This window comes from Amblyomma americanum, chromosome 1, assembly GCF_052857255.1.
Source record: "Amblyomma americanum isolate KBUSLIRL-KWMA chromosome 1, ASM5285725v1, whole genome shotgun sequence".
NCBI classification, from domain to species: domain Eukaryota; kingdom Metazoa; phylum Arthropoda; class Arachnida; order Ixodida; family Ixodidae; genus Amblyomma; species Amblyomma americanum.
In genome coordinates, this window is record NC_135497.1 from 36940073 (window position 1) to 36966952 (window position 26880).

Genomic DNA, 26880 nt, shown 5'->3' on the forward strand with positions numbered 1-26880 from the left:
GCAGTGACTGCTGCAAAATTAACGCGAGCGTTATTTCAACCCATGACGTGACATTCGGTTTGAAGAAAGGACGTCACGTCCGGCAATTTTTTTGCTGTTTGAGCCATGTTTGAGCCGAGCCGAGCCTAGTAGAGTGTACTAGTTTCGCCGTTCGGCACGGATCACTACGCGGGACTACGGTCCTATGGATCAGTGAGCCGGATCTCCAAAAGAACCGCCGCTCACTTTTACTGAGCCACGGCTCACCCGCTCTTTTAAAAGAGCGGCTCAGAAGATCCGGCTCACTCCTGAGCGACCCATCTCTACGTTGCGGCTCGTTCAGGTCGTTCAGCTGTTATAGGTGGTGGCGTCAGCTTTCCGTCTAGTTAATAGCGCGAACTACTGGTCGTGGTTAGTCGTATGTCCGTAACCACTGCCGTAACGTTGATAGCGTTTCCCGCGCAGTGCGCCGCTCTGACTTCTTGTATGCGATGTTTGCGGGTACTCGCGTTTTTGTCGTGCCTACAAGTATTGGTGGGCCGCGGGTAAAACTTCTCCAAAGCAGACTTATAGAGCACGGGGCAGCAGTGGTGTGTGACGAAAAATTGGCCACGCACATGGTCGTAGCGGAGGCGCTGAACGAAGGGCGCTTGTCTAAGATAGTGGACACCGAAAGCTTGCAGCCAGAAGTAAAAATTGTGAAATGTGCGTGGATTAGTGACTGTTTGAAAAGTGGGTTACTTCTCGAAACTGCAGCGTATGAATTGCGCTGTAAAGCACTGTCAACTGCTGGCTCGGCGTGTAGCCCACACTCCGACGTTGCACCTCCAAAGAAGGCGAGACTTTCTAGTCGCCGCTCAGAAACTGCGTCTCCGTCCGATACGTCTCAGGACCCTGAGCCTTGCTCGACACAGCGAAAGGCAGTAGTTTCGGTATGTGTTATCTCGCGTTTAGTAGTAGAGTATGTGCCGTGAAGAAACGCTGTTACTTCGTGCAGGACAAGTGGGCGTGCGCAGTTGCCTCCACAGATGTGCCGGTGAACAAGAACTCTCACATCACAGACCAGCTGGAGGTGATGTCCTTAATCTGGCGCATCAGGCCTCTTGATCACTCAAGCTCATCTCATTTTAGGCCATGGTTGAAACTTTCCAAAGTACAAATGACCACTGGAGAGCCCTTGGATATGAAAAAGCCATCATACAGCTCAAGCGGCATCCCACTGAAATCGCAACATGGGAGGTAAATGAGTATCTTGATGAATGAACATCCTACTGTTTTGATCACAACTGCATCTTCATGCATGCATGCAGTGTAGGCAAAAATGGTGCTCTTTGGATTGAGCCAGGAATGATTCAGAGGAGTTTATTGTTCAAGCATTGTTGCAGATAAGCACAAGCAAATGAGATTGCACGAAGAGACAGCAGTATCAGATATGACACAGTAGTACTTCTGCCATATATAAGGAACATAAAACTGAGTGTGGGAAATTGTTAAGCACTTATAACATGCGTAATGGCAGAAGACAAGTAGATGGTGTATGTATGTTGTTAATATCTAGAACATCTTTGCTAGTACAGACTGGAGTTTAGGCATTGCATCTTTTTGTTCAGTGGCCTAGTGGTTTGAGTGTGCACCTCGTATGCCAAAGGTGTGGGGTTCGATTCGCGGTGCTGCCTGGCATCCACCGGTTTCCAATGGGTACAAGCTTCCCCCTGGCCTGGTGCTTGGAAAATGGGTCTTTAACTCAACCTTGTGTGGACGAAAAATATCTTGTGCCATGGTGCTCCGGCCAAAATTGCCCTTGCACCATAAAAATTCATCATCAGTAGCTTCCTGTTTTGTTCTCCCAGCATGATTTGGGAAGTGTTAGTGTCTGCTTCAGTGTTTTTAATAGCAGAGAGAGAGAGAAAAAGGCAGGCCTCTCATATTTGTGCCTAAATGGTCTATTGGTGTCAATAAAGCATTGTTTAAGAACGCAACTTTGCTTTGGAATGCAGCGTAGTTCCAACATGCTTCACACTGAATATTATAATTAACATTTTATTGCCATATCACTGGTATGGCCTTCTTTATTTCCATGCTGTAGATGGCTTGCACCAACATTAATATGACTTTTCAGGTGAGAGACCATAAAGCTTAGTGGTAACCCACTCATTTTTCTAATCTCCCTTATTGCCACCTGCTACTACTTACACTGTGGAAGCTATGCCTGGCCCTCTGTCATGATGGCCATGATGCCATGTGCAGGCCATCTGTAAGACGTGAGGCTGATGCTTACAAACTGCTTCCTTGCTTGGATGGGTCAAGACATGAGTCCCATTTTGTGTACATTCAGAACTCTGTGCACTATTCGCAGGAAGAGAAAGCAATGCAGAAACAGAATTATACAGTTAAATGGAGTGATGCACACAGTGGTGAATACACTGTACTAGCAGGCACAAAAGTGCAAATTCTTGTTGGACTTCATTGCAAGGCCACTTTCTGGCAGCACCTTTACGCAATAGCATAAAGGCTCCCATTCAGTGGAAAAAGCGGCGGCGACCCATTGGTCGCATTGTGCAGTGTCGTCGTCCCATCGACGTTGTGCAGAGAAACTAATGTCACATGCGACATCATGTGAAATGTGACGTCATACGGGGATCTGTGGAATCAAAGTGATTAAAGAACAACGCATATAATGCAAATGAAAGGTTGTTGCATTTATAAAGTAAATGATTTTAGATGGGATTTGAACCTGAGTGTCCTGGGTTACAAGTCAGACATACTACCCCTGGTCCATTCAGGCATGCTTATGGGTGCAAGTACTTATGGGTGCACGCTTGGGTGCATGTGGGGTTTTGTATGTTGTGTGGTCTTTCACGTGAAATTGTATCTTATGACTCTATGCTAATGAGTATGTGTACAGTTATAGAGGTTCTGATTACGGAAGTAGTAATTAAGTGAGTGGCACCGGCGTGCGGTAGGCAGTGGAAAACCTTTGCTATCTGATGCATGCTGTTTCCCCAATAGATGGCGCGTGAGCAGTATGAAGTGTGCGTCATCTTCGATAAATTTTTCGGTGCGGAACCTGCGTTCTGTGTTGAATGCACCTTTGTGACTTCAGTGTTCTCCGTTCGGAGGTGTCCTTCACAGTATAAACTGTGCGTCTTGGTTGATAGCCCGCTATCATTTCTCTGCTACCTCTCGCACTCATTAAAACGCAGTCAGCCCTGTACTTGCGTGACAGTTTGGGGAGTCAGGCGTGCAGTTCTGAACGGAGCCGTGTCACTTCTAGTTTGGCTGACACCACTTCCAGTCTAGCGACGTTACTTCTGGTTTCACTTACAGTTTGGTTTGGTGTCACTTCTGGTCTGGTGTGTCACGTAGTGGGCAGTATACTAATGAGTGTCAGACATTCTCTGTGCCTGTGGAAAGCCATGATGTCACGGACACTTGTGGCACATCATGGGAAGTGGAAATTTCCATTGCATGGTCGGTGATCACGCAGTGGCACTCGCATGTGGTGGCCACTGGAAAACCCCCACAAATGGTTTATGCCGCTACCCCAACAGACGGCGTGCAGGCAGGATGAAGTGCACATTGTCTTCGTTCAGTGTTCATGTCTGTGTGTGGAGAGTCCGCTGAAGGGACCCAGGTGGAGTTTAAGTGTCCCCCAAAATTTTTTTTATTGAGAGGCATGTCAGTTTGCTCATTTCCATCCAGGTGCTTATGCTCATCATAAGCACTGAAGGGCATCAAAAAAACAGCGAGCCACACATGGTGTAGACCGCTTTTGCTCCCGACAGTATGTGCTCCAGACAGTACGTGCAACTTCAGTTCATATCTCTTATCAGCTTGACTACATCCACTGCAGGTTAAAGGCCTCTTCCATAATTAACCCTGTCCTTTGCCAGCTGCAGCCACCTTATCCCTGCAAACTTCTTTATCTTATTCGCCCACCTAACTTTCTGCCGCCCCCTGCTGCGCTTGCCTTCTCTACATATCCATTCTGTTACCCTTAACGACCATCGGTCATCTTGCCTTCGCATTGCATGCCCTGTTCAAGCCTATTTTTTCTTGATTTCGACTAGGATGTCATTAGCCCGCATTTGTTATCTGACCCACTCTGGCCTCTTCCTGCCCTTTAACGGTAAACCTATCATTTTCGTTCCCATACCTCGTTGCATTGTCCTGAATTTAAGTTGAACCCTTTTTGTTAGCCTCCACGTTTCAGCCCCATAGATGAGTACTGGTACGATACAGCTGTCGTGTACTTTTCTCTTGAGGGACATTGGTAAACTGCCACTCATGGTCAGAGAGAACCAGCCAAATGCGCTCCACCCCATTCTTATTCTTCTAGTTATTTCCTTCTCATGATCTGGATCTGCGGTCACTACCTGCCCTAAATAGACGTATTCCCTAACACAAGCTTCCAGAGCCTCGCTACCATTTGTAAACTGCTCTTTCCTCGCGAGTCTGTTGAATATTACTTTGGTTTTCTGCATCTTAATTTTTAGACACACCGTTCTGCTCTGCCTGCCGAGTTATTGATAATGCTTTCAACCCCTGAGTGACTTAGCATGTCAATGTCATCAGTGAATCGCAGATTACTAAAGTATTCTCCATTAACTCTTTATCCCCAACTGTCCGCAATCCTCTTGTAACCTCTTGTAAAGAGGTGGTGAATAGCATTGGCAAGATCATGTCTCCCTGCCTGACACCCTTCCTTATTGGAATTTTTTTGCTGACTTTTTGGAAGACTATGGTAGCTGTGCAGCCGTTATAGATATCTTCGAGCATTTTTACATAAGGCTGTTCTACACCCTGATTCCGCAATGCCTGCATGACTGCTGAGGCTTCGACTGAGTCAAATGCTTTCTTGTAATCTATGAGTGCTAAATATCCGGGTTGGTTATATTCTGCACATTTCTCTTATCACCTGATTGTGTGAATATGGTTTATTGTCGAGTATGCTTTTCGAAAGCCTGCCTATCATATAGTTAATTGAAGTCTAAGGTTGACCTGACTCTATTAGTAATTACCTTAGCAAATATCTTATGGGCAACGGACAGTAAGCTGATCAGTCTAATTTTTGAAGTCCTTGACATCTCCTTTCTTATGGATTAAGGTGATGTTAGCGTTCTTCCAAGCTTCTGCTCCGGTCGAGGCCATAATGCATTGCGTGTACAGCGTGACTAGTTTTTCTAGCACAATCTCTCTAACATCCTTTAACAGATATGCTGTTACGCGATCCTCACTAGCTGCTTTCCCCCTTTGAATTGCTCCTAAGGCTTTCTTTACTTCCTCTTTCGTTACTGGCGGGATGTTCCATTGCTCTGTGCTGCTGGCTCTCTCAACATCCCGATTGCATTGACTACAGTATAGATTTGTTCGGAACTCTTCAGCTACTTCGACTATCTTATTCATATTGCTAATGATATTACACTCTTTATTTCTTAACGCGTACATCTGATTTTTGCCTGTGCCTAGTTTCCTCTTCACTGCTTTTAGGCTACCTCCGTTCTCTAGAGCATGCTCGATTCTCTCCATACTAAACTTTCTTATGTTGGTTATTGATTAGCTTTGATAGCTCTGCCAGTTCAGTTCTGTTCATGAGGTTAGAGGCTTTCATGCTTTGGCGTTTCTTAATCAGATCGTTTGTCTCTGAGAGAACTTACTTGTATCGTGTCTAACCATCCTACTGCCTACTTCTACTGTGCACTACATAATGAAACCTATGAAGTTATCGTTCTTTGCTTGAACATTAAGGTCGTCTTCCTCACTTAAAGCCGAATATCTGTTCTGCAACGAGATGCTGAATTCCTCTATTTTTCTGCTTATGGCTAACTCGTTGATGGGCTTCTGCCTTACTAGTTTCTTCCATTTCCTCTTCAAGACTAGGCTAATTCGAGACCTTGCCATCCTGTGGTCGCTGCAACGCACCTTTCCATGGACCTTTACATCCTGCACGATGCCAGGATGAGTGTGCATTATAAAGTTTATTCATTTTTAGTCTCACCATTTGGGCTCTTCCACGTCCACTTCCTGTTTTCCCGTCCGCAAAGAAGGTATTCATGATCTGTAAATTATTCCTCTCTGTGAACTCTACTAATAACTCCCCCCTGCTATTTCTAGAGCCTATGCCATAGTCGCCCACTGCCTGGTCTTCTGCATACTTGTTGTTTACCTTTGCATTGAGGTCACCCATCAGAGTAGTGTACTGTATTTTTACTTTGCTTATTGCCGATTCCACTTCTTCATAGAAGCTTTCAACTACGGTATCTGGTCATCATGGCTGGATGTAGGCGTGCAGACCTGTAGCACCTTCAATTTGTACCTCTTATTAAGCTTAATTATGATAACTGCCATCATCTCTGTAATAATATAAAACTCCCCTATGTTGCCCGCTATATCCTTATTTATGAGGAATCCCACACCTAGTTCTCGTCTGTCGGCTAATCCACGATAGCATAGTACGTGCACGCCCTTTAACACTGTATATGCCTTATGTGTCCTAAGCTCACTAAGCCCCATTGAGTCCTATTTAATACCAGCTAGTTCCTCAAACAGCGCTGCTAAACTAGCCTCACTGGAAAAGGTTCTAGTATTAAATGTTCTGTTTCCAATGGTGGCCTGTCCAGAGCCAGAGATTCTCCGCACCCTCCGCTGCATCACAGGTCTAATCACCTCATCAGCCAGTTTCTCTGCAGCCGCTGGGGACTCGGGGCCAAGGGTTAATTGGTTTAGTCATATAGGAGGTTGTGGCCATGTCCTACACCAGGGTGGCAAAATCCTGTTCTGGTGAGGGAGTGCGTTGTTGGTACCGGTCACCGAGATAAGGCCACACCCCATGCCTGGTTATGCAATTTCATCAAAATGCGGATTAAAAAAAAATCTGGTGGCGAATTGCACGGCACCAGGATTCAAACCCCGGTTCTCTTGCATGCGAGGCGGATGCTCTACCTCTACACCATTGCTGCACTCTTTTATATACTGTATACAGGCCATATAAAGTAAAACAAATCAAAAGACCACATGCATACAGGTAACTATCATAACTGGTACTCAGCTACAGAGTAAGCAGTCATTATATCACTTCATTTAGGGTACACTGAGGACATCATCATCCAGTTATTGTTCTGAGTAAAAACTGATATTCTGGCTCTCTCTCTCTGGCCATATTGACGTTTGTCCGAAAGAAAAATGCAAATTTACTGGCTAGAAAACTGGATTTAAAAAATCTTCTTGTCAGTTGACGTTCTTAGTGAAAAGGACAGGTTGCCACCATTTCGAAGTGCATGGCAGTGTAGCATAACTTCCGGGATCCATGCCTAAAAATCGGTGTTGACGCGCTCAGTTTACTTGCAAAATCAGCCGATGATGTTGGTACCTGTATTCCATTTTATGGTCTTTTCTAGCTTATAAATGCTCTGTTCTTAGAATGTCTTTGTGATTAGAGTTTGGTACCTTATCGGTATAGGCCAATTGTCTTATTTCTCCTCAATTTTCCTTTAAGCATTATTTTCGCATCATTGTTTGGTAGCTTGTGCTTGTCATCTATTGGGCGAACGAAACAAAAATACTTGAAACAGTCCATTCTGTATTTTAATGGTCTGACAGGTTTCATGTGTTTTTTTAATCCCTTTGCATGCAGTCCGAAAATTTTGCCCATTTTGCAGCTGTTGTGGTCTGAAACTTGTTTTTGCCAATTTTGGGCACTGCGAAAAAAAAAAGAAACTGTGTGAGAACAACTCGTGGAACATTCATTGTTGGCATTTCTTTCTGTGCCAAACCTTTCAAAGATATTTGGGGAGCCTGTGGTGTAAGAGATGGTGCATCATCCGCTGTGAGGAAAATGTGTGAAATTCAACCACGGAAAACCTTGTCGGGCAGTGTGCAACAGAAGACAGGAATGGCCTTGTTGTGTTGTCGGAAGGGCCCCGACTAGGTGCTGCATAGTTATACCTAATAGTGCTCACTCTAGATTTTAAATAAGAGACCTAGTCACATGTATTCCATTTTTGCTTTTTAGTCATAAGTATGGCATCTATTTTCTAAGGTCTGTAATAGACTACAATCTAGTTCAGGCATTACAAATAAACCTGAATACTTAGTTTTGGACCCACCCACATTTTTTGTAGCGATAGCTACATTATGGTAGCATTTCGAGCCTTCAGCGTGGCAGTGCCTGCGCCGCCACGCTGTCACATGGTTGGTCACGTGATGCGAAGCAGCTGCTGCGGGCGGCGCGGCGCACCGGTGAAACCGAGCTGCCACAGCTGTGCGCATGCGCTATGTCAAGTGGGACAAAGATGAAGAAGGAACGCCCAGCGAAATGGAGTGGTGAAAGACACTTGCAATTCAACTGAGCAAGTTCCACTCGGCCAGCTGTAGCTATTGCGTCACTGCTGGTTTAACCAGAGCTAAACCACTGCCAATTTTTGTACTTTGTTCACTGTATGGTAGTCAAACATGATTTGCATGTCTTCTTGCATATAACTGCAATGCAGTGAAACGATGCTTACAAGAAAGGAGTCATAAAAATGAACAGAGATATACACATGGACGTGCACACAGATGGACACTGAAATTTGATCTTTTCTGCCATGTGATTTTTTTTTTCTCTGTGTGTATTGGATCATGCACTTTCTCTGGCAGGTCTTTCTTTATCCGGTTTTCATTAATTTTTTCCACTCATGTGCAGCACAGATTTTGTGTTTGTGTGCTTTCTACCGATAAACAGTGGTAAGTGCAATGTTGGCCAATGTGTATGTGTCCTTCCTCATGAATGCCGTTTCCTTGCATTGCTGTTATGCCAGAAGAGTGAAATCAACTTGCCTAAAAAGCTCATCTTACATGGATTTCATAGGTCAGGAGCAGCATTACTGTCACTTTATATGTAGTCAGCTTTACCTGTGGCATCTTATCAGATAGTTCCTTCTTCAGTGTCCAAGGCTTTCTGTCACACTGCTGCAGATGTGAATCACATGAGTTAAACAGTTCAGGTCTTCTTGAGGTACAGTTGTGCCTCATTAATATGGACACTTTGGTTCTCGAGCAAAACTATTCATGAAGTGAGTAATCCATAATAATAATTGGTGAAAAAAAATCAAATAAAAAACACTGTAAATAAGTCCTGCTTCCGTGCATAGTGCTAGTCAATGAAGTGGAAATTGGACGAAACCTTGGGAGTACAAGCGAATTATTCTGGTCGCCATTATCTTGCACCATTATCGTGCAGTTTTGAAGCCGCTATTGAAGCGTCACATGTGTGATGTCACCTCGTGGCCTGATGCCATATCTTCTACTATGATTCTTCACATCTCGTGAACCTCTAGTACATATATCCAAACTTAGTCACTGACAGCTGTTGAAAGCGGCTTCACATTCTTCACATCAGTTCACGAAATACAGCAAACCGTAACAAACGTCAGCTGGGCACATTGGCACTGTAAAATGAGCACAAAAAAAAAAAAAGCTGTCACTAAGGTATTTCCAGTTTTGCACTGCTTTTCGCTGTTGTCCAGGGCTCGAAATATGAGCAAGGAAATATCTGTTTGGAGAATTCGAGATTTTGTTTTCATCGCTGTCAATGTAACGCAACAAAATTACGTGGACCCCAATAGACATTGTACATTTTCACCCTCTACATTGCCCGGACAGCAAATTTCCATATTAACGAGGCAAAATATGTGAAAAAAGTTTGGTCGCCAGTAAAATTGTCCATAATTCTAGTTGTCCATATTAACAGAGGTTGTATTAATGGGAAGCCAGGCAAAGGGTGCGGCCTGATCTCGGTGACCAGAACAGGTAACACACTCCCTCACCAGAACAGGATTTGGCCCCCCTGGTGTAGTACTTGGCCACAACCTCCTATATGAATATTGATGGTCGTTAATGGTAACGGACTGGATACCTAGAGAAGGCAAGCATAGCAGGGGGCGGTAGAAATTTAGGTGGGCAGATGAGATAAAATTTGCAGTGATAAGACGGCCCTAGCTGGCATAGAACAGGGTTATTTGGAGAGTTATAGGAGAGGCCTTTGTCCTGCAGTGGACATAGGCTGATGATGATGATTACATATATATTAATGGGGCATGACTGTCTATCCCCAGGTACTCAAATTCATTTATGTTCTTGAGGGGTATGGTATCAGATTTGTAACAAAATACGAAATAATTCTTTTTGCAGGTCATACACATCGAAATCCTTTTGGAATCACCTTCATAGTATTCCAGTGCAATGGCATATAGCCAAAGAAAAGAAGACGGAAAAGAAGAAGGACAAACACAGCGCTGACTGACAACTGTTTAATCAGAGACATACACACAGCTTAAATGCTCTTAGACCAGCGTAAGCGCACACCGTAAAAGAACCAAAAAGGAAAAAAATAGGATAACAGAATCTCGTCACATCTTTATCGCAAAAACTTTGAAAGGAACGCCTTTTCTGCATTATACAAAAAGACTGAAGTATCGCTGACACATCCTGACCCAGCTTTTTTAATATAGTAGGCCTCTATCGTTTCACGGGTTGTTTTTAATTTGCTTCTGCTCGGAATCCTTACTCCCGAAAACATCGGTGTGCAATCCTTGCAAGTTGCGCAGTGCTCGACAAGGTTAGCACCTTCCCTATTCCTTAGGTCTCTTGCGTGTTCCCTAAGGCAACACGCAAGAGGCCCTAAGGCCCTTTTGGAATCTTTAACGCCACTTACAGGTTTTACCCAAATATTTGCCAAGTCTTATCTGATTGATAGAACATTGTGTTTGTCGTCATAACGGTTCAATTTGCGTGCTGTATTGTTATGTTTGGCTGAAAGCCAAGATCCATGTCATTAATATAAATAGAAAAATTGGCGTTGGTTTAGCTCTGTTTAAACCTGGAGTGATGCGATAGCTACAGCTGGCCGAGTGGAACTTGGTCACGTGACCAACCACGTGACGAACCACGTGATCAGCCATGGCGCCACGCTGCCGGCAGCTGCTCCGCACTACATGAAGCCACATGAAAGCGTGGCGGCGCAGCCACAGGATAGCGCGCCGCCGCGCTGAAGGCTCGAAATGCTACCGTAGTGTAGCTATCGCTACAAATACAAAAAGCATAAGGTCTTTTAGAGATCCTTGCAGAATGCCTGATCGTACCTGCTAAGTTGTGCTGGAAATTCTGTTAAAAGTAAAATGAACTCTTTCCTTAGTGGCAAGCACCTTCCAGTTCATCTGACAAGTTTATCATTCTTCAGTATATTCTTAAGCTTGAGCGGTAAGTGTAGTGAGATTGCGATAAAAAAGTTTTTTTTTTTCTTTTTCAAATCAACAAATGCATCTCTCTGCCTTTGTTCATGAGTGGTCTTACTCATATCATCTATAATTTCATTTAGAATTGTATCTCTTCAGTAAATACATTGCTAGTTGATTGCCTGTAGTTATATTTCCTTTGTTAAATTTCCTCCAATGCTTGGTTAACAGGTCCTGAAGAGTTTGAGGGGTATATATTGGTAGTTTTCTGCAAATTCCTTTCGTGCCTTGCTTACGCATCAGTATATGACTGTGACATGTAAACTTCCAAGCTCTCAAGGAATTCGAGGAAATGAACAAAAGTGATACCACTTGACCTGCCAGTTCAACGGCTCTTCGCTGTCCTATTTATCAACTGTTGGTATCATTTAATGTTCACCACCCTTTATGCTGTGGTGCAGTGAAATCATCCTCTCAAGTCATAGTAGCCTCACTGTTTGGAAGGAGTGCAGACGATGCCTTGCGCTTCTGAAGTTGTTGCTCACAGTGGCTTTGTGTTATAAGCTGAGTGGGCAGAATTCAAAGTGAGCAACACTTTGTGTCCTCGTATCTTTGCGCCACTGCTCTCATCCCATCAAAGTAGTGTTGTGCTTTGGAGTAATCCATATATGGATGTTATGTTGCGCATAGCTGGTGAATAATTCACATGATTTGGCATAGCTACTGCAATTTTTGACGTGCATCACTACATGTCTTTTGGTTTTATGTACTTCTAATGCGTCCACCCTTCAGTGTCCTCTTAAGTGACTTTTACATTAATTTGCCAATATGTTCTCATGACTGAATTCTTATAAGGGTAGAGATATAGGCTATTTGGTTGTTCATAGTTACAAACTAGCGCAGAAGACACAGACAAAGGCAGAGTGGACCCACATGATGCTGTGTCCACTCTGGCTAACTATACTATCTGTGTGATGTTTGGGTTTGTGCTAGGTCCAGGCCTGAGTTGTTAACCCTTTTAGGTGGCATGTACTATGTTGATTCAAAACAAATACTTTTCCACCTAAATGGTGTATCCATCCAGGCATCAAAGAAGTCAGTTTGTTAATTTTCTGACGGCACACATCAGTGGTAAATTTTTTACATGCATGTACAGAATTTCTCACCAGCTGCCATAATAGCTGAAATATTATTATTAAAGTACCAGCAGTTGTGGAACTAGCACCCCAGGAATTGTGGAACTGGTTTCTTTTTCAAAGATGTACATGACACTTGAAATTCAGAAAAAAAATTGCCATTAGTAGCGGTGGCAAAATTTGTCTGCAAGAAAATGGCAGGTAACGTGCTGCCACGCTAACCGTTTTAATAAATATGTGCTGCATTGCTAGTTGGCATAAAAAAGCACCCTGTTTGCAATATGAAGGATGCTAAATTAGCCTGAAACAAAAAAAATAAGAGCTAGGTTGAGCACACTGCAAGAAAAAACTGCCTGTTTAGTAAAGCACACAATTTTCTACAAAATGTCTTGCGGGTTAAGGAAACATGTTGACTACTTGAATGGCAATATGCTGGCTCACTGATTGCTACAGGTTGTCAAACGACCAACATGCATTCCTGTAATAGGTTCCATGCTTGACCTTATCTTTTCGAGCTGGTATATTGTAACTTTTGCAATAAAAGCCATTGTAGGGAGCCTTTTCAGAGTGGAGTTTCATCATCATAGACGGTCTAAGGCATAAGATATATGACATAAGAGTAATGCAAAAAACATGAATGAACGAAGGACTGAGACACACACCACCCATGTATCCACCTTTGTCAGTGCAGTGTCTCGTGAATAGATGTTGACAGTCACAGATTCAAGGTCACATGACATTGATGAGGTCACAGATAATCATGTGACCAGTAACAGGCATGTGACTGTGTGCCTGTTGCGATCATTGTGGTACCCCATGTTGCTCTATACTGCAGTATACAGTACAGACTGTACTGTATATCTTTGCAAAGGGCAGGCAGAAGCGCAGCACCCCCTTTTGCTGAGTTTGGCACGTTGCATAGCAGAGCATGAACACTTGGAAATTTTTGCTCTTTTTGTGGAGATCTCTAATCTGGCTATCAATTGGTATGTTATTGTGTCCTGTTGATGGGCGCAACACTCCAAGAAAAAAGTTCCTTACTCTAAATTGTTTTTGTGAGCCATGGATGACAGCTTAAGCTCTGTCACAGCAGCTTTGATGGAAATGATACCACAAAGCTGTGGAAGGAGTTTAGATGTTCATGTAGCTACTGACATCTTAATTTGATTCCAGATAAAGATAAAAAAAGAAACTCAACCCCTGGAATAATCCAGGGGTATAATAATCCAGCTTAAAAGGAAGCTCAAATGGTAAACTCAAGGCGCCTATTGAACCACAGTTCTAAACAATTGAGAAGCACTTAACTAGCCTGTTTGGAATGCATAACTGTAATACTTTCAGTACTGTGCCCTTCCCAGTTGTGTGTGCAATGTGCCAAATAAGTTTGGAGATCCATAACAGCACGACAGACATGACAGAAAAGAAAGGACACTACACAGAGTGCTGGCTCGCAACTAAAACGTTAATTGGCTTCCAGCCAGTATAAATACTGCCTTGGTGGCCGGGAAGGATACAAGCACGTTTTACTTGCGTGACATTCAAAATCGCCAGTACATCAGGCACGTTTCAGCAGATAAGAGTCATACGTGGGAAATAATGTCACCACTACAGCAGACACAAGTTAGCATTCACAAACAAGGTATAATGATTTTCCTTATCTGACAGCGCTGCAGAGCGAGTACTGATACATTGGTCTGAGGTCCTAGCTATCAGGTGGGCTTCTATTATTTCCCTTGCTAGCGAGTCGCCGTTATTTGCTATCACAGATCATTTCTTATAAAGTAGAAAACAGGCTTTAGTGTCGTCATTGTCTTCCTCGTCTTCGTCGTCTTTGCAGTGTCTTCCTACGTGGCCTGTGATGGCGACACAAGAGACATTATATTCGTGCTCCTTTAATCATTCATTAAAACATCGGCCAGTTTGCCGATGTAACACTTGCCACATGACAGAGGCAGAGAATAAATTACTCCTTCAGCCATTACTACATCGGCCAAACTGGCCGATGTGTTAACGAACGATTAAAAATGAGCACGAATATAATGTCTCTTGTGTCGCCATCACAGGCCACGTAGGAAACACTGCAGACACTGCACAGGCGACGAAGAGAAGTAAGACGATCACGACACAAAAGTCTGTTTTCCACTCTATAAGGAATGCTGTGTGATATAACAAAGAACCGCGACTAGCAAGGCTAATAATAGCTCTGTGAAAGCAAGGGAAATAATAGAAGTCCACCTGATAGCTAGGACCACAGAACAATGTCTCAGTACTCCCTCTACAGCGCTTTTAAATAAGGAAAATCATTACCTTGATTGTGAATGCTAACTTGTGCCTGCTGTAGCGGTGACATTATTTCCCCCATGACTTTTACCCGTCGGCATGTACCTGATGCACTGGCGATTTTGAATGTAACGCAAGTCATGTGTGCTTGTATCCTTCCCGGCCACCAAGGCAGTATTTATACTGGCTGGCGGTCAGTTAACGTTTTAGTTGCGAGCCAGCGCTCTGTGTAGTGTCCCTTTTTCTCTGCTCTGTCTGTCGCGCTGTTATGGATCGCCGTATGTGAACACCAACTCGCCCACCAACTTGTATTGTCGAAGTTTCGGAGGGTTTTGAGGTGCAAAAAAAAAAAAAGCAAATGTGCATGCTCATCAGCTTCCCTGTCATTGAATAATGAAACATCAAATTATTTCAGCTAATCACAGTGTCTTTTCAAGTCTCACTGATGCTGTGTTTCAAATGCTGGACACAGCCAATCATGTAACTGTTTTAAGTAGCAGTGATATATTTATTCATGTCCATTATGGTTGTATGATGAGCTTTTTTACCATTTATCAATTAGCTGCAGTTGTCCATGCCCTTTCCAGCACGCCTGATAAGTCAGGCCAGATATGTTATGTTCATGGACTCTGGGAAAACATTTGATGCTGCAGAGCTAATCCAGAATCTTGAGATGATTAGCCTTCCTGATTGCTTAATGGACTGGATTCATACTTGCTTAAATAAGGGACACAATTTGTCAGCATTTGCTGTCTTCTCATGAACTCTCAGTCACTTTTGGCAATTCCACAGGGCAGTGTGCAGGGACCCTTTGTTATTGTTAATAATATATTAAAGGGCAGTGGACATCAGAGTTGAGCTGGTTTTTTGCCTTGATTAAAAGATTGATTGGTTTAATTTTCAAACAATCTTTACAGAGGCATGATTGCATTAACATCTGGATCACTAGTTAAAAGCTAGTTGGGATTCATGCAAATAATTTCCTTTAGTAGTTAACTGCAGGCATAAAAAATTATATCCATATCAATGTAAAAGGCTTATGGAATAAAATAGAAAATTCAAATAAATTTTTTCAATGACGCTCCTATGGAGACAGTAAATATGCACTTAAAAACAACAATCAGGAACAACAAAAAACAAATTCGGAACACAATTAACAGCCTCAACGCAGATAAGAAAAGACACTAACATAACTCCAGTTTATAGTATTTTTTTAACTATACAGGAAAAGTATTACTCTGCTTTATTTTGTCTGGAAGGTCATTCCATACCTTTGTGCCTACATGGCCTATGGTCCTTTCTCTGTAGATGTTTTTTATCTTTGGAAGAAGGAAATTTCCATATGTAGCATTGCGAGTGATACTCGATGGCGGCGTGAATACAGATGAGTGTAGCGGGTAATTGTTTTTAAGGCACGAATGTACTGTTAGTAGGGCTCTGTACTGAAATAATCAGTTAAGTGGCAGTATATTCATATGCCTAAAAAGAGGAGCAGTGTGTGCGTTGTAGTTAGATGGTGTCATGAATCGAATTGCCCTTTTTGTAAAACCATAAGCGGCTCCAAATAAGACTGTTAGGTGTTTCCCTAGGATTCAATGCAGTATGACAACTGGGTTTGAAAAATTGAAAAATAAATAATTTTAGGCGTGTCTTTTCCAAAGTAGTGATGGCATTTATACAGATGCAAAGCATGCTGCACCTCACTTCTTACAAAGTGCCTGAATATGGGGTTTCCAGTCCAAGTTCTCATCCAGAATTACTCCGAGATAAGTGGTGTTAATAACAGGGTAAATTGGTTTGCCCAGCCAGTGCATTGCAGGCCGATTTGAAGTTATTGTTTTTCTGGGGCTCTTAAATATAATGCATCCTGTCTTGTTAAAATTACAACAAGCCTGTTCGAGGAAAACCAGTTTTGCAAAGTTTCTAATTCTTGGTTAACAATACTGATTAGTTCAGCTATAGACTCATGAGCATATAAAAGAGCAGTGTCGCCAGCATACATAAAAACCGAAAAGTGATTGGTAAATTGCGGTAGGTCAATTATATATAGAGAGAACAAAATCGGACCAAGGACAGAACCTTGAGGCATACCCACAGTGCACTTACAAGCATACTAGTACAGAAAATAAGCTCGGAAAGCAAGAGTATAGCTTGTCTGATTGATTACAAGCCATCTTTTACCATTTTCTGTTTCAGTCAGCATCAGCATGCAGCTTTGTGTTATTTCTGCTCATACATCCACCATGAATTGGCAAACAGCTGTGTCAGCGTTTTTTGACGGGCAGGCACAGAGATGTCTTGATTTTTGTTCTGCTTGTATTATAATCTATATGGTGTCAATTTTCATGCAGGTGGAAGTGTCAAAGCTGCTTGCTTGCCAGTACTGAAAATCATATTAAATGATGTTCAACTCGGTGCCTGTAATAAAATTTCATTTTTTATATCTTGTATTTTAGGCAAAAATACAATGAGCTGCTAATTAGCAGCTTGACGAAGGTTGCTGCTTCTTTCTTCTGGCAGGATGAAGCAGCAATAATATACAACATTTCAGCTTAAAAAATAAAAGATGACAGACGTCTATAGAGAAAAGGCACAAAAGATCACATATACACATGTCATAGAGATTGTAACTTGCTTGATGGAATTATCATACACTGAAGAAACCAATATTTTCTGTTAGCCTTTGAAATTTTATGCCTCTGCCCCTCTAATATGCTCATCCCATTCAGTGACACACTCAGCGACAAAAGCAATGCCCTCGACTTTACACATCATAAGAATTGCATAGGTGCCCCCATAATTTTTTGTCTGTGTTAGCAGTAATGTGACTATTCTCCAAAACATCCCCCATCCTCCAGAAATGCCACCCTTCACCCACTCTCCAGAAAGCCTCCTCTCCAACCCCCTTCACCCAATGACGTGGACTGTGTGAAGCCAAAGCCGAGGCCCTAGTGAAGGAGAGTGAGGAGCCCACCATCCACCCACCAGAAGCCCAAATAGCACTGGAACAATAAAGCAATGGCCGAATCAGGCTACACACAGTGGGAAGGCGATCAGCGTAAAAGAAAAAATTGCTAGGGTTTTAACATAACTGAGTAGACGTGCAAAAGCATGTGTTTAGACTGTTTGGCTCATGGTTTTGCTTTACTGGGTCGTTGGCACGTCTGGCGACGATTTTAGACTTGGATTAAGCTCTGATCGAGGTTAAGCTGATCTGATCTGTTCGAACCGCAGATGGAAGTTGATGAAGAAAACTGTGTGCAATGCACAGCGCGAGTGTGTGTTGCAGTATAACACGAGGCGTGATCGGCTGCAGCGATAGCACAGTGGTCTTGTGCAGTGGCCAGCGAAGCTGATCTGTTCACGCCACCGCGGGTTCAAAACCCATTCATGGCAATATTTTATTTCTGCATCCTCAAGGTCAGGGACGCAGCAAGATTCTTGGTTGGTAGGGTTTGACCCCGTGAAGTAGTGCTTTCGCACTAAAATGTACAACCAGTACTTCAAACACAGGTTTGTCACATCACGTACTGTACGTGCCCGTAATTTTTTTATGCATGTTGTCCATCTGATTCTCTGACTAACCTGGTGAAAGTTCATGGTATTCAAACAGTACTGTCAAGAAATTTATATTGAAATTTGCATGCAATATTTTTTACCTTTCTCCTTTCGTGTAGGAAGCCAGATCCTTGCCGAATATTGGTGAAAGACTAGCAGATAAGATATGGGAGATTGTTCAGCAGGGCAAGCTCCAGAAGCTGGAAGAATTCCAGAGCCAGGAGAATCTAGTCTCACAGAATCTGTTCACAAAAATTTGGGGTGCTGGTCCATCCACTGCACAAAAGTGGGTCCAACAGGTGAGCTCTGCTTTTAACTTGCAATGAGCCCCATCTTTGGCACATTGCGCTGTCGTGCTGTCCATGTAGCAGTTTGGTGTTCACTCATTTATGTGCTTTGTGCAGTAGGCCATATAATCCTGTATCTGGAAACGAAATGTGTCACCAATCACAATCTGGTTGTGTGTTATTGTGTCTTGTGACTAGGGTTTTCACTCACTGGAAGAACTTGCTGCCAGAGGGAATCTGACCAGCCAACAAAAGATCGGTCTCAAACATTTTGATGACTTCCTTGAAAAGATGCCACGTGCTGAAGCAGGCCTGATTGCAGACATGGTGCGTATGGTAAGAGCACTAACGAGGCAAGTTTTGATAATACTGTACCAACCGCAGGTGGCCAAAGCTGCACTGTCTGTCCAGCCTGGACTCGAGGTTGTTCCATGTGGGTCCTATCGCAGAGGCAGGGCCATGTGCGGCGATGTCGATATCCTGATCACACATCCTGACGGCAGGTCTCACAAAGGCGTACTTTGCAGGATACTTCAAATTCTCCATGACAGTGGTGACCTATATTTACACTTTCTGCCTTTACTTTGTTTAGTTGCACATGCACATTACCACAAAATCAGTGGAAGCTGCATACACTTATGCCGAAAACCAAAATGTGTTTTACGCGTAACCTGGAGTACCTCAAAGGAAAACCTAATCAAAAAAGACCAATTTGAACTGTCGAAATCAGATTTGGAGCCAGTTTGAACCAGTGAGATTCCAATATGTTCCATTTGTGTTTTCAAGAGATCGTTTGGTCTTTTTGACTAGAAACATCGTATACTTGGGCCAATGTTTAGGGGTATCCCCCAAGGTGGAGTAGGGTTGCAGTATGGAAGTAATTACTCATTACCATCCACCCAAGTGCAGCCACAGAGCTACAAAAGCTATACAGCTTTCCATTGTAGCTGTATGACTAAGCTTGGGTAGATGCTAATAAGTAATTACTTTCTCGTCACAAATCTACTACAACTTGGGGAATCCCTGAAACATTGGGCCAACACTGTTCCCACTTCGAGCAGTTGATCAATTCGCTCTCGCCCTGCCATTTACTAGCCATCCCGGTTACCATATATTGCCACGTATAAGGCGACATTTTTTTTCCAAAAAATGGCCATCTGAAATTGGAGGGTTGTCCTACATGCAGAGTTGACATATTTACGGGGTCTAAGATATAGTTTTGGCTGAGCCGCGGAGATGCCTCATGATAGTACCCATTCCCAGCACAATGCATGGAGTTTCATGTGTCACAAGAAGAAAAAAAAAAGTTAGTGTGAAAATCTTTTCCATTACGAAAACTCAAATTGCATGCCATTTACTTGGCTTGCTCACACTGGCAGTTGCTCTTCCTGGCTAGCAGTAGACAGCGCGAGAGCAAAATTAAACTGCAGAGAACATATCATGCCAGATTTCAAAACTTCCGGACTTTTGGCAGCTCAGTTTGTCGGGGGTCAGCCAGCCACACCCAAGTATGAAAGGCAGGATGGAGCGCCATTTCATTGCCTCTGATCTCCATTTGCCTCTGACTGCTGGCCTTTTATGCATTTTTTTTACTTTGAGCTGCAAGCACTGCAAAGGAGCGTAGGATCGTGGGGTGTGTACGTGCTAACCAGTGTTGTCGGTAACGCGTTACAAGTAACGCGTTACTTTTTTCGGTAACTTAGTAACGTACTCGTTACCAATTCGGAACTGTAATGGGTAACGTACTTACGTTAACATTTTTCGGTAACGTGGGGTGTCACGTTACTAGTTTCTTTTTGTTCCAGTTGTGACCCACTCCTCCCCCTTTTTTTAGAAAAAGCGCAGAGCACCTAAAGTGATGTAAACAAATAGAATGTACAGCTGCTCCCGACAACCCTTGTTGGGGCTCGCATGCATTCCAGAAAACAGCTGCCCTTGACAACGCAAACAACTAAAGAAAAGACAATAGCCATAAAGCACGAAACACCTGCACGAACACGCATTCACACACTTGCCTTCACCTACCTCCCCTTCCCAAACCACTCACACACACAGCTCTCTACAGAGTGGAAGCATGCCGAGCATTTTGGAACATCACATTTTTCAGAATTACTCTAAATTTGTTGGGAGTTCGGCAATGTTTTCTTTGTGAAGTTAGAATTGATGATGGAGTGTCATTTTGTGTTTAATGCCACATTCAGAAGATGGCTTCACCATGTGCAACAGAGTTAGGATCCAACACTTGTAACTCTACAGGCAACTTTACGCCACTATAACATTGCTAAGCTCCTGCACATTTCTGCAAACTATTCTCATTAAATCAGGATATCGCGTAAAATCGTTGTTTGGGCTAGATGTTATATATGAAAATGTGATCTTTATAAATTTGTTATCGTAAGTTCTTAAGGTGATGAAAACTTAAAATTTATATCCATGAAGTAACGGCAAAGTAACATGCGGTACTTTTTTTCGGGAACGGTAAAGATAACGGGTTACCTTTTCTTGTAGGTAACGTAGGGCGGTAACGTGTTCCTTTTTTGTTAACGTAACGAGTAACATGTTTAGTTACTTTTTTTCGGTAACGCCTACAACACTGGTGCTAACTTATATTTGTAGACAACTTTTTTTTTTTTTTGTCCAGCGAGGGCTGCAAGGTGGAGGGTTGTCTTGAATTCGGAGTCGACTTATAATGCAGCAGTATATAGTAGCTCAGTTGGTAGAGCAACTGCCCTGGGCAGGCGGTGGTCCGGTGTTTGGACTCTGGAAGAGGACAAATTTTTCTTCAACTACAAAGTTCCTCCGAAACCTGTATAGCCTTCCTTAATTTGTAGCCATATGGCTGCTTTGGGTGGATGCTAATGAGTGATTACTCCATTATTACAAACATACTCCACATTGCGGGATTCCCCTAAACATCTCATCAATACTGATCCCACTTCGAGTTGATCAGTTCGCTCTTGCCCTGCAAGCCATCCTGGTTAGCTCAGTTGGCAGAGTGACTTCCCCTGGAAAGGTGGTGGTCCTGGGTTCATAGCCTGGACTAGGACACATTTTTCTTCAACTATGAAGTTTCTGTAGAAGCTGTGTAGCTTTCCTTTGTAGCCGTGTAGCTACGCTTGGGTGGATGCTAATGGGTAATTACTTCCTTATCACGTGCTTAGTTTGAACATATGCGTCATTGGGTTTCTTTACCTTGTTATATACTCTAACCAAAAAGCTATTTTGTTTCACAGGTGTGCTAGCATCTTGCACAAGTGGTCAGTTTTCATGGTTTTTTATTTTAATGCAGAGCAAGTGCTGTTGGAAATAGTAAAACACAACGGCACATGACTGGCTACATTTGGTTTTTATTTGCAATAGTGCTGCCACTCACATCGACAGCTTATTGCATACAGGCAAAGAACAATTTATTTTGAATGTAGGCTGACATGGGAGTGACAAAAAAAAAAATACAATGCAAAAGATATTACAGTGACAAATAAAAAAACAAAAAGGTACAAGACTGCATGCACGGGGCAGTTGCGAATGGTAAAAGTGAAACACATGATGTGTATAATTATTGTACTGGAATTTGTGTCTGGTACGATTCAGGTACACTTGCCACATGTTGTAGTGCAATGCATGTTACTGACTGCATTATCATTACAAATGAACTGTGAAGTTATTGCATTTTAATTATCTTCCAGGAGCACCTTTCTGTGTTTGTATGATGTTAGTGAATGGGGAATGGTTTGTGCTGCATGTAGATTGCCTTTATTATTTGTGCAGCGTTAAGCTCAGAAGCTGTCTCTAATGTGACGGCTGCTTCCCTTCTGTAATGAAATGCAAAATCACTCTCAGAATAATTCAATGTGCCATGTGAAAAAAAAAATCAAGTTGCACCTCAGCCTGCAAATTAGTGCATTAAAAAAACAGTAAAACAATGCTTTAGTGCAGTTGTTACCGTAGGAATGGGTTTTATTGTCCATGGTTTTAAGCTACGGTACTCAGTATATTTAAGGATTTTAATTTTTTGGAAGGAGGTTAAGCAGTCCTGAAGCAGTTGTTTATGCAGTGTTTTGAAATGCATGTGTTGACTTCTTTTAACATGTGGAACTTGCTTTTGTTTTTATGCGTGCTTGGGTAGCATTTTTCACCGATGATCTTGCTGTACCACATGAGGGCAACAGTCTGAAGTACATGGGTGTTTGCAGACTTCCTGGAATGGGTAGTAAGGTGAGGCAGTGTTGTATTTTTTTATTTTCACATTGGTCCCCTTTTTGTGTTGCTGATGGAGGAAAAACTTGTCTGTAGGAATGCTAAGTATATGCAGCAGTGTACTGTAAATTCCGGTATGCAGCCCACAAGCTATACATATTGAAAGGTTAAAATTTTTGGATATGCAGGCAGCCTGTAGGTGTGAACAAATGAAATTTTTTTAATATTGCCCAATACAGCATGAGATGCCCGACACAATTTTTATGTACTTGGTGCAGATAACGCAGTGGGTGTGGAGTACGTACCGGGTGCGGATAATCTAGTGCAAAGAAAATTTTTCTTGAGCCAAAGCTGAGTTCCGCATTTCAGCAAGAGTTGTTGTCGGCTAGTTGGCTTGGCGCTTATCCTGTCGTGTCTTCTGTCTTCGTGTCGTCTGTTTTGCGCATAACCTTTGATGAGTCTTGCAGACTATATACCATACCGGAAAATACAATAGCTGTCTTATTACTTTGATGCAACAGTATGATGACAGAGCGTGGTGTGTATTGCGACAACAGTCTGTGTTCAGTAGAACAGAAATGGGGGAGAGGTGTGCATGGAAGGAGAAATTTCCACAATTTTGCTTCACAAAGAAAACGGCGTGAAATGCGGGGACAAGAGAGAAGCAAACATGACAGGACCAGCGCTGGCCCTGTCTTGTATGTTTCTCTTTTGTTCCCGTATTTTGCGCTATTTTCTTAGTGAATTATGAACCAAGTAGCCCAAATTAGAGTTCTCCTTGAATACAATTTTGCTCCTGCGGGATGTGGTGACTTGATTGGGGTGCTGCATTTTTTTCCAAACATTAATTTGCTTTTGAGGGTTGAGTTCAGATTAGAAAAAAAAACGTACAGGTAGTTATTAGTGTATGCTGAACATCTTGGTGGGAAAAATAAACTGCGCAGGAAAAACTGAAAGTTGGGTGTGTTGGTCTAAATCATGCAGCACAGAAAAACAAGAACCCAAAGAAAATATACACATAGGACTAGTACTGACAGGACAGGTGTTTCTACATCTTTTCATTTTGTTGCACTATTCGCCTTGTAAGAAAAATAAGGTGTTTTCATACATTGCATGTGGAAATTTAGCTTCCACAACAAGATTGAATGCTCATGTTTCTAGCTTTACCTAATAATTTTTAGTACTTTAATGCATATTTAGTTCACACTGGTGGAAAATAACATTGTGCAAAGGTGCACCTTTCAAAATTCATATTCTTATTTTTGCCCTGCTTCACTGTCTGTAAACAGCTGTCTGCCTGTCTTTTCAGCACCGCCGTATAGACATCTTTGTGGTGTCCCAGGAGGAGTTTGCATGTTCGCTACTAGCCTTCACTGGCTCTGCGCATTTCAACCGGTCCATGCGTCTTCTTGCACGTCGCAAAGGCATGTCCCTTAATGACCATGGCCTCTATGCCGATGTCTGCAGAATGGTGAGTACTGTGACATTAGGCAAATCCCTGAAAAGGGGATGAAATGAACACAACTCACATTGTATATGTAATATTTGGCTACAGTACTCATTAGAGTGAATTTATTCCGAGGGAGAGGTTCACTATGTGGACAGTAAGTTTGATGGGTGGAAACAAACATTCTGCCATATTATTGTGTTCTGGCAGGAAGTTAAGGATGTTTTATTGCTGTGCAATTTGCACATATGTTCACATGTTGAGCTCTTATGGCAGGTTGCTACTTTATTCTCTTCTGTAAGCCATAAGCAGTGCATCTACCATACAACTTGCTGCTCACAAGGCACGTAATATATGCAGTATTAGCCCACTGTGCTTTATTGGGCCTCAATACAATATACAGCCCAATAATGGTACCACTATGCAGCCCCTAGTAGATGTACCCTGAGAGGTATCTGGTGCATGTGACAGCACATGAGAGTAGCTTGGGTGCTATGGGCACAGCTTTGTTCACAAATTGCTGTTCTGAGTAAGCAAGTAAGGGTAATAACGTTTTGGTTTAACAAGAGGTGTTGTCGGGCTGGTTGGTGATCGTCTAGAGAAGCCGTGTTATGTTGCGCTAAAACCACAACACAAAAGAGAAAAACACATAGCACAGGACGAGCGCAAACTATGAACTGGTTTATTCAAGGGCTGGCCCCCTAATTTATAGAAAAAAAACCCGCGCATGGGCGCAAGGTACATTCACGACAAGCCCCGATACACGTGTGCATTCATCATAACCTAAAAGACAGATCTCAAAAATGCCAACTTGTTAATGTAGAAGCCTACTGACACATCACTTACAAAATTGCTATCATCCTTTATTGCTATCGTGAGCGATAAAGGCTTTTGGCAAAACCCGGTCAGCTTGTATCAGCGTTTGCAAAAGGTTAACATACATGATCCGTTCGCTGCCAAAAATTTGAAGGATGTCGCAGCCTACCTGGAACAAGGAAAATATCGGGTATACATGTTTTCTGTAGATGTAGCGGACTTTTTTTACTCTGTCCCGCATGCCGAGTTGCTGCGTCAGTTAAAACATGCATTGAGGAAAATGGAGAAGTGTCCTCTCAAAACTCAGCACGGATGACGGCAAACAATGTGTTTCTCCCCTTTTTTGTGCTCGTAATTTTTTACGCTGCAGTTATGTGGAAGCAAAGTAACCAACTTGCCCAAAAGCTCGTTTTACTAAAGAGTCCATGCAATGTGCTGATGTGCAAATATCAGCTGGAAAGATTATGGCAACAGCTTTGTAGAATACAGGATGCGTTTTATTACTAAAATTCATGCCACATAAGACGATGACATGAGGCGTCTATTCTTCAGTCCCATGTATGATGGGACGTGTATGCTCTATCCGCTGATACCACTATGCCATGCAACTGGATCATGCGGTAGAGCTAGAATAAATTTATTTCCGAGAACACGTGTCTCGTAATATTTTTCACATTTTTTCATAAAAGTAAATGTGTCGGTGCTCTGAAAGTGCCACAGCGAGCTGCTTGACTGGTCCAAGCAAAGTTAGTCTAGTAGATTCTATTTTAGGCTGGCGGCAACCTGCGTTTGAAGCTGACGATGGATGTCAGTCACACACTCCAAAAACGATGCGGACTATTCATTATGGCTTCATATGTTGTTATATTCAAGTTTTGTGTAATTTCTCTGTAATGCAGCTTTGCTGAGCCACTTGCAGCAAATAATTTTATTATTGTGGTTATGCAAGCAGCTAGGTTTATGTGTCCTTTGTGAGTCAACACCTCATCATAATGCACAGAGACATAGATGGAACTGAATGGTCATAATGTGATATTGTAATTTCTCTGTGCCTATGCTTTTGTTCACTGTAGTAGGCCCTTTATTCTATCCTGTTTGATGTGTATATCAAAAGCATGGATTAATCACTGACTTTTGCATGATCGAAGAGAAAGAGCAGTTTGTAAGAAAGGCTAGTTGACAAATACTTTACATGGGTCTCAATAGCTTTTGCTGCAAACTTGTGCTTTTTCAGGGTGAAGAAAAAATAGGATACGGAAACAGGCTTCCCACTCCAACAGAAGAATCAATTTTTGAACACCTTGGGCTTGAATATCGACCACCTGAAGAGAGAGACCACTAGCTCCAAGTGGATGCCATTTTTTTTATAAAATTTATAATTCTGTTTGCTTTATTTAGCCTGTTTGTTTTCACTGTATTTTATTGTTGGGCCACGTGACATGACTGAATGATAGCTGCAGTACAAAGAATGGGACAGAGGCAAGGACAGGGACAACACATACATTGGAATTTTTGTTTTCGGACAAAATCCAGTTTCACCCGATTCTTGCAGCCCGAGCGTATTTCTTCAAATTTGGATTAAACCCAATTTCTTCCTGGAAATGCAGCTTCAAGAAAATGTGGTTTGCCAGTGCACAAATCTGAAAGCATGATGTGGGAACTGGTGGGGGCCTGGCAGTTGTTTTTAGAGAGGTGCTGCTTGTAAGTTCTTACAAATTGTAAACCCTTTTTAGTTTCTTTTATCAATGGCATGGAGCTCATGAAGTAGGTTTTATAAAAGCCGACACCAATACTAACGGGATGCCTTAAAAGCATCATTATATCAAGCGCTGCCCACACTAATGGTGTCCTGCCTTATGCTTTTTGTGCATTTAAAATAGGTGCTGCAATGTTGTGAATGTTTCTGCATTCATTCAATGTCACAGCAACTGTCTTAATGCACAAAAGGCCGACGCTGAAGTTCTGTA

General features: G+C 42.5%; 1 protein-coding gene across 1 annotated transcript; it reads left to right on the forward strand.

Annotated features, from left to right (window-relative positions):
• Positions 1-128: 128 nt before the first annotated feature.
• On the forward strand, positions 129-26306 carry LOC144112646 (DNA polymerase lambda-like). Its single transcript, XM_077645455.1, has 9 exons — positions 129-911; positions 977-1051; positions 1111-1218; positions 18286-18465; positions 18652-18780; positions 18838-19006; positions 22580-22668; positions 23960-24121; positions 26148-26306. The coding sequence occupies exons 1-9, from the start codon at positions 471-473 to the stop codon at positions 26253-26255; spliced, it is 1461 nt and encodes a 486-aa protein (XP_077501581.1). The 5' UTR covers positions 129-470; the 3' UTR covers positions 26256-26306.
• Positions 26307-26880: the final 574 nt, after the last annotated feature.

What these genes read in the sequence shown, in the direction of transcription:
- LOC144112646 (XM_077645455.1), top strand. Translation starts at nt 471, where the DNA reads ATGTTTGCGGGTACTCGCGTTTTTGTCGTGCCTACAAGTATTGGTGGG. An exon ending in CTGAAATCGCAACATGGGAG is followed by an intron (nt 1,219 to 18,285) that starts GTAAATGAGTAT and finishes CCTTTCGTGTAG; the next exon opens with GAAGCCAGATCCTTGCCGAA. An exon ending in TTCCTGGAATGGGTAGTAAG is followed by an intron (nt 22,669 to 23,959) that starts GTGAGGCAGTGT and finishes CTGTCTTTTCAG; the next exon opens with CACCGCCGTATAGACATCTT.